Here is a 7,610-nt window from a genome sequence, read left to right as displayed (position 1 = left end):
ACACACACACACACACACACACACACAGCCCTTCCCAAAAGAAAACAAAGAAGATAATTACCTGTCTAGCAGAAATCGGTCAGCATCCCATCGCTTTTTAGCTCTTCTGTTCCCTCAGTTGTCTACATCTTTGAAAAGCAACCTCAATTATGTCTCTTGTTTGGCCTCTTGCCTCTTGTCTTTTTCTTTTTGTTGCAGCTTTTTGTGCTCCCATTTTCCTTCTATGAGTGAAGCTGCTGCTGAATTGAAAGCCTCAGGTGGAACTGGTTGTACTTTCTCGGCAATTCCTGTGCGTCTACTTCCTCTTCTTTACCTGCAACTGCTGCTTGTTTGATCCCAAAATACTTTGGCCATGCACAACAATGAGCTTGAGTGCATGGCCAGAGTATGTGCAGGCAAGCTGTTGGTAGGTTGACAGAGAGGAAGGCTATCCAATCATTGTAATCAGGCAGACTGAAATGATTGGAAGGAGCTTATACAGGCTGTCACAGAGGACAGATTTTTTCTCTGTTTATTTTTAGAGCCTTTAATTTAGTCACTGTCGGGGTGTTAAGAGAATTTAAAGAAATGTAACAAAAAATTTTCTGGATTGATTGATGAGTGATTTTAAATCCAAGACTGAGAAAAAAAAAGTATTGTGCATACTGTACAAATTACAGCAAGATTATGAATATCACAGCACACTCTCACTGTTTACCCAATCCACACACCTGATATCTAAAATTTAGTGAATGTGTAAATTTTGGTAGCAGTTGAATTTTGCATATTTTGAAAAATATAGTCACAGACTTCTGAATTGACCATAGGTTAAGTGAAGCAAACTTTCGTCACCATTCAGTGGATGTGCTGAAAAAAAATCTAATTTCTGTGGGATATAAAGGTGATTTATTGTGACTTTTTGTAGTTTGGTAGATGGAATGATTAGAAATTAATTTTTTTGTATTAAGTAATGCCCACTTTAATCAATCACATTTTGTGGATGGACTGAGTAATGACCCTAGATTGTGTGAACCGAATTTTGTACAAATCCATGCAGCAGATTAGTAGCTGCCTCAAAAGGCAGAATATCCCTAGACTGTGTAGCATAGCTTGAAGCCACGGTCTTCAGGAAGGCACTGAGTTTGGTTATAATAGCATTGAGCATGTATGTAAAATTGACCTTAACAACACAGGTTTAAAATTTTATACTTTCAAAACAAATTGTCATATTAGAATTCTTCTGATACATTCTTGTCACCATTGTCAGTAGATGACGTTGACCAAATTTCATGAGAATTGGTCTCAGGCTTATTTAGTTTTAGTTTTTTTAGTTTTAGTTTTGGTTATGTTTGATTTTTTGAAAAGGACTGGAACGTATCAATTTTTTGAGCTAATGCAAAGGAAGTGAGAAATTAAAATGGTGGAAGTATTTTGACTCTAGCCCAATCTGTTCTCAAAGAAATCTTGAAAATATAGACTGGATTATATAGTGCTACCACAATTAGTGTCATTTTTTGTGCATAGATAGTGGGTGCAATTTACAAACCTCCCTCTCCATTTTGGTGAATTTTGCTGAACACTTTTAGCTAAGAAAAATAAAAGGAGGCAGGTATCAACAGTGTACAAGCCCCCAAACCATTCGCACTCAGCTGCAAATCAAGGTGATGCAAGTTAGACTTGGAGGTCCACTGGTGCTATGCAAGTCTCAGACTGAGAGCAGCACAGAAAGTAGAAAACTAGTGGCCAATATACAACTCCACTTTGAATTTAACTTCCATAACTTTTATGGTGTGTGCTGATATGCCCCTTTTGCCAATGGAAAAATAATAAATAAATACATGAATAAATATGGATAGCACTAAACTTATAAAAGAAAGATGTCAAATATTAAAACCGATTTTTTTGGGCAATTAAAATTCTTCTGATAACTGTGGGTCAGGACATTTGGCAGACTCTATATATAAACTGCATAAACAGTTGCATAAACAAAATCATAACCAGACATGGCCGTTGCTTCTATCAGGAGATTCAACTACATTCAAACAACATTTAAATGTGAGATGTGCAGTATGAGATAGAGGCCAAAATGGTTTTTCCTTGATTATAGCGCCACCTGCATGAGGATGTGTCTTTTTTTTTGTTTTTTTTGTCCCAAAATTGCAATTACAAAAGGATTCCCAGCACCAGGCCCCCGCCCCTTCAGACTTGGACCCCTTACAAGCAACTTGTGAGCATTTGGATGCCCTATGCATAAATTGCTACTAGCTGTCTAAGGGGGACGTTGTTTGTCTGGGGTTTTGAACTCTTGACATTTGTATCCCCAGAGAAGATGATTTACTGATTGGATCACTGGGGAATCATGTGCAACACATGCCTTCGCATAAGATGAGACAATGACATCATGTGCAAAACTCTAGTATCTTTGTCTGTTTAACCTTAAAACACTTCATACAGTCAAAATATTCAAAATCACACCTCCTTCTGCTGGTTTCAGGAGTATCATCAAATATTTTGGTGACGTTGAATCTATAGGTCACAATTCTGTGAATGTGCTGAAAAAACTTCAGCTCTGTAGGATGTACAGGTGACTTAGTTAGAATTTTTGAAGTTTGGAAGGTGAAATGTGTACAAATTAAATTTCTTTTGTAAGAAGCCACACCCACTTTAATCGATCATTACTTCATTTTATGTATGAACTGAGTAATGAGCTTGGATCATGCAAAACAAAATTTGTATGATTCCATGCAGCCAAGAATGAGATATTAACTTTTCATATTTGTAGTGGACACTAGTGGCCAATTGGCACAGTATTTTGTACAGAGCCTCAGAGTCATGTGAGGAACTACTAGCCTAAGTTCCGTGTTACTAGGACTGACTGTTGCTAAGGTATGCAACACTTCCTGTTTGGACTACTACGTACAGGAAGTTGTTCTTTTGTAACTGGCACATTATTTGGATAACCACAATTCTTTTAATGAATTTGAACATGAGTGTGCCTTGATTATACATGCAAAATGTTGTGCAGATTGGACTCAAAGCTGAGGGCTAGTTCAACAAAGTAGGTTTTGAATATTTCACAATTTTGCAAAAAACAAAAAAACAAAACCATTATTGGTGTAAATGGGAGTGGCCTATACCACCAGATCCATCTAATTTAACGGAACACGTCAAGGTGAGTTTTTTGAATGTGTGACGTACAATGTGGGAGTTATAGGTCAAAACGATCTTAGATTATAGTGCCACCTTAAAGTAGATGTCATTTTGTATAACATCCCTGATCATTTCACTTACATACCTTTTATAGTGTGTGCTGCAGCACCACTTTGACCAAAAAAAGGTCTTGGACCCCTGATAAACCTGAGCAAGAAAAAGGTTGTCATCTCTGTGTATGAGAACTCCTAATATAAACTGAACTGTCTAGCAATCACTTGACCTCTTCCACTCCAAATCCATGAGGCTGCATCAACTTGCAGGTATATTTTTAGTGGTAAAAGACACTAATCACTCTTCTGTACTGAGGAGTCAGCCTCAAATTTGATGTATTATTATCATTACTATTTACTATAATTTCTATTACATTTTTATTTCTACTTTAGAATAGCAGATGTAAAGGCAAAGATCTCCATGGCCCCATTATGAGTAAAAGCAATCCATAGTGATTTGTGAGAGCCTGACAAGCCAGAGACTCTAGTAGTTCCAGCAGAGCTCACTGAATCATCATCCTAAACTTAATGTGTAGATTGTAATGTGACATGAAATCTCCTAACAATACTTAACAATCCTGCATATTCTGTGTATTTATGTCCAGTTTTGATACTTAGTCTCCTATGATGATAAGTCTGATTCAAATATATAGGATTGTGTGAAACAATGTGATTTTTCAATCTTTGGGTTAGGGAAAGGAATGTACACAACTAATAAATGATTAATTATTTGTATGATCCAGACAATTCATTATCTTGTTTCCCTCTCTTGGGACAATATCAGCATTACCTGCAGGGTACTATAGGTTTATCTGTTTTGGGGACTGGTGAGTTTATAACAGTTTTACCGCTGAGATTGAAATATCATTCATGTATTACATTCATGCAGATTACTGGACTACTGTTTCAGTAAAGGGTTGTAACTTTCTCTAACACATGTATGTTTCTCCTTGGAAAGCCTTCTAAACAAACTCTTGCATTCTCTTACACATGTTTTGGTTTAAAGGAACATTTGGAATATGGGTAGTACAGTCTCATGCACTACTTATTATTGATGTGTTATCATGGAATGTACTTAGTATTCACACCAATTATTCTTTATAATTAACATTAACAGATGGAAGGAATTATCTTATCCATGCTAGAGAAGTTAAAGGGAGTTTTGAACAGAGCTAGTACTAAAATCATTAATAGACTATCCAAATGAAGTGTCTCAGTTAAGTATAAAAGATAGTTATTTAGAATTACTCTCGTTTTCCCTCTCTTACCTGTATCCCTCACAAAGTAGCGCTCAGTTACATATAAACCTGCTTCTCAGATTGTAGTCAATTAATGGCATCAATCATAAAGAAATTTGATTTGCCATTACCTAAAACATGTGGCAAAATGAAACCTATACTGTAAGGACTATTTTAAATATATTATGTTACTTCTGTATACAGTGCTAATGGTGTGATAATGGTTCCGTTTTAACAGAACTATTAGCAGAAAATATAATAATGTGGTTGATTTAAAAATACGTTAGGATATGTCTAATAATTAAAGCCAAAGTCACCACTCATTCCATTTGACTGAGGCTATTTCTGCTGGTTCCTGTTGAATAAGGGTCCTCAAACCAACTGAGCAAACTGTTCCTCCACATGATAGACTTAAGAGAAGGTGGAGGGTGGTGCAGGACCCACATTTTAAGAAAAAAAACAAACATTTCTTTAAAAGAAACATCAACAAACCATCAACATAGAAAGCAAAATGAAACTTGAGTGTTAACTTACTGGAGTTACAGTTTATCCTGATACAGTCTAGATGGGGAAGAATAAATGACAGATGAAATTGCATCCTTCAAGGTTACTGCTGCAGACATCCAAAAACAAAAAGTCCACCCTTCCGGGGACGTACACATGCAGGAAGGTAGCCATTTTATTTATTCAGTATTTATATCTAAGTTTATGCCAAATTACCATTATATAAATCATAGATTTTATCATTTCAAAACCATCATTAACAGTAAATAAAATAATGCCTGTGTCAATCATAGAAATGAGCTAGCTACTTTTAGAACTTGTGCATTTTTGATACCTATAGTACCTATAGAGTTCAAATGTATAAATTGTTTAGGCACAGTATTTACAGTAAAATGGCCACTTGTAGTACCAGCTACATGAGTTTTCCAACCCTGGTCTGACTGTTGGACTTTAAAGTTTTAAGCTTTACATATTCAAATTAGAAAAGTCAAAGTCTCTGGCTCCAAAGCCTCTGCACCAACCAGGTGGTAGCAGCCATTCATTTTAGAGCGCTGGACCTTTGAAAAAAAGTGAAGAAAGTAAAGACTTATATAATTTGAGTTGCTATTCAAACAGCAACGAGTTGAATTTGTAAAACAATAGTTCCCCTGAGCCCAGAATAACTGCTGTAAGTAACTATAAAGACAGCGAGGGTTGGTCACCATGTGGCTGGTGGTTTCATGTGTCGTCAACCGCAACAGAAAAGTGGGAGCAAACAGCCACGATCCAATCAGCACCAGCACCATGCAGAGGCACAGTAACCCCAACCACTGGATCTATACCTACATGTGTCACTAAGCTGGACCAGAAGCTAGATCTATATTTACAACGTGAACAATCACACACATTAACATAGGCTAAGAAATCATATGAGCACTTATCAATCAGAGCTGCAAACATTTTGACTGAAATCTAGAGTCTGACTCACATTAATTAATATAATCAGCTTAGAATTCATCTAAAAATGGCTTGGGCAAAAAGCTAACATCTGCTTACATTATTCTTACATTTTATGATTTTTACTGGAGGTACTGTATACTCGAGTTATAAATTGACTAGATTTCATCTTGGCATTCTTTAATATAATGACGAGCAGTGTTTTTGGAAGTATTTGGGGTCACAGCCAGCTGTAGGTTTAGCTGGGCTCTGTTCTCGGGCTGTTCACCTGACGGGCCGCAGGCTTAAGGCCTTTGAAGGGGTGAATACCATCTTTCGACAAAACGTGATGGAAAATGAAGTTGACGGGTAAACATAAAAACATAACATTGAAAAGCAGAGACTTCCATAAACACATCATAGTAAGCAAAGAAAACAACTACCAAGAGGAAGAGGAAGGTGACAGAGAAATTACTTCATGTCAGAAAAATGAAGTTAGTGAGAAAGACAGGAAAAGTTTCTCTAATGCTGTGTTGAATTATGGACTAAAGATCAGAGGCTACACTTGGTGGAATTCACCTCTTAGACAGTCTCAGGAAACTTTGTTCATTAAAAAGACTATTCGAGATTAGACTTTAAAGCCCATTATCTCTCCATCATAACATGTATTCTGCTTATTGTGCTGTGACTGTCTCAAAAGTTCTGTAAATTAGAACATGATTTGACTATGGTTTGTCTGTTTGAAAGATGTTTTCCACTGAAATAAATAATTTACCGTGGTATAGCATGAATTCGTTATATATAGTTCTATTCAGTAGCAGTCTATGGGTATCTGTTTGCACAAAATGCATTAACACCCATGCAAAGACCAAAACTCTCCTATGTTCTGAAGCTGGTAAAACGATTAAGGGATCATAGTGATGAGTAACTGATGAAAGGCTAAATAGAATACAGATAGAAAGGAGTGAGAGAAGGAAGAGGTCACTGCTCAACAGTAAACTGTCTCATGGTGAAGGATGTAGGTGTGGAGGCAGATGAGTGGGTGGGCATACGATACCTAGGTTGACTGTGAGTTTGACACGACCCCCATCCAACTCCAGCCTGAGCGTGTCGGCTGAGTCTCGGGAGGTGGTGGCCATGAGGAGGCCATAGGCCCGTTGGGAACGAAAACGCAGGGAAACGTCCTCTGCCTCAGTGTGCATGATGTTCGGCATCACCACTTTCATATACATGCTGCCGTCGTAGGAGAGGATGGATGCCTCTGTATAAGAAAGTCAGGAGCACAGAGAGACTGTTAGCCACATTTCATCATATCATATTATCAGTCAGAAGGTCTTTGGAATAGACCATGACTGGATTAACCTGCCGAGGTTCAAGGCCCCCTTTACACCCCACTCTCTGTGCACTGTGTAAAGGTTTGTCGATGCTGGAACACAGAACTACTTGGCTGTAACTGAGACACATTCATTGAAGAATGTGCAACAAATAAGCACAAAACTGGAAAAAAGGGTTAAGGTAAGTATTAGGGCACATCTTCAAAACCGTAGGCCCCAACACCAAAGAATAAAGCAGAATTTAGTGGTGCATATTCCCAACACACTTACTATTAAATGAGCACAAACCATCTAATGCACAGAAAGCCTATGCCAAGTCTGTTATTCAACCCATATCCAGACTGAAATAGCTCAGCAACTTCTGGATGGACATCGATGATCCCCAAAAGATGAATTTTATTAACTGTAATTACCAACTGAAATGAAACATTTTTCAC

At 37.4% G+C, this 7,610-nt stretch overlaps 1 protein-coding gene across 1 annotated transcript in view; it reads right to left on the bottom strand.

Moving 5' to 3' along the window:
- The window catches only part of LOC111661088 (neurexin-3a), a 129,856-nt gene that overhangs the window by 72,651 nt on the left and 49,595 nt on the right, over positions 1–7,610 (bottom strand). The window contains 1 exon segment of the mRNA XM_087176135.1: positions 6,897–7,100. Coding sequence (XP_087032261.1) covers positions 6,897–7,100 — 204 coding nt within the window.

This window comes from Seriola lalandi, unplaced genomic scaffold (genome assembly GCF_002814215.2).
Source record: "Seriola lalandi dorsalis isolate HSWRI2012SDOR001 ecotype SW California unplaced genomic scaffold, Sedor1 jcf7180002054534, whole genome shotgun sequence".
NCBI classification, from domain to species: Eukaryota; Metazoa; Chordata; class Actinopteri; order Carangiformes; family Carangidae; genus Seriola; species Seriola lalandi.
This window is presented reverse-complemented; position numbering and strand designations above follow the sequence as displayed.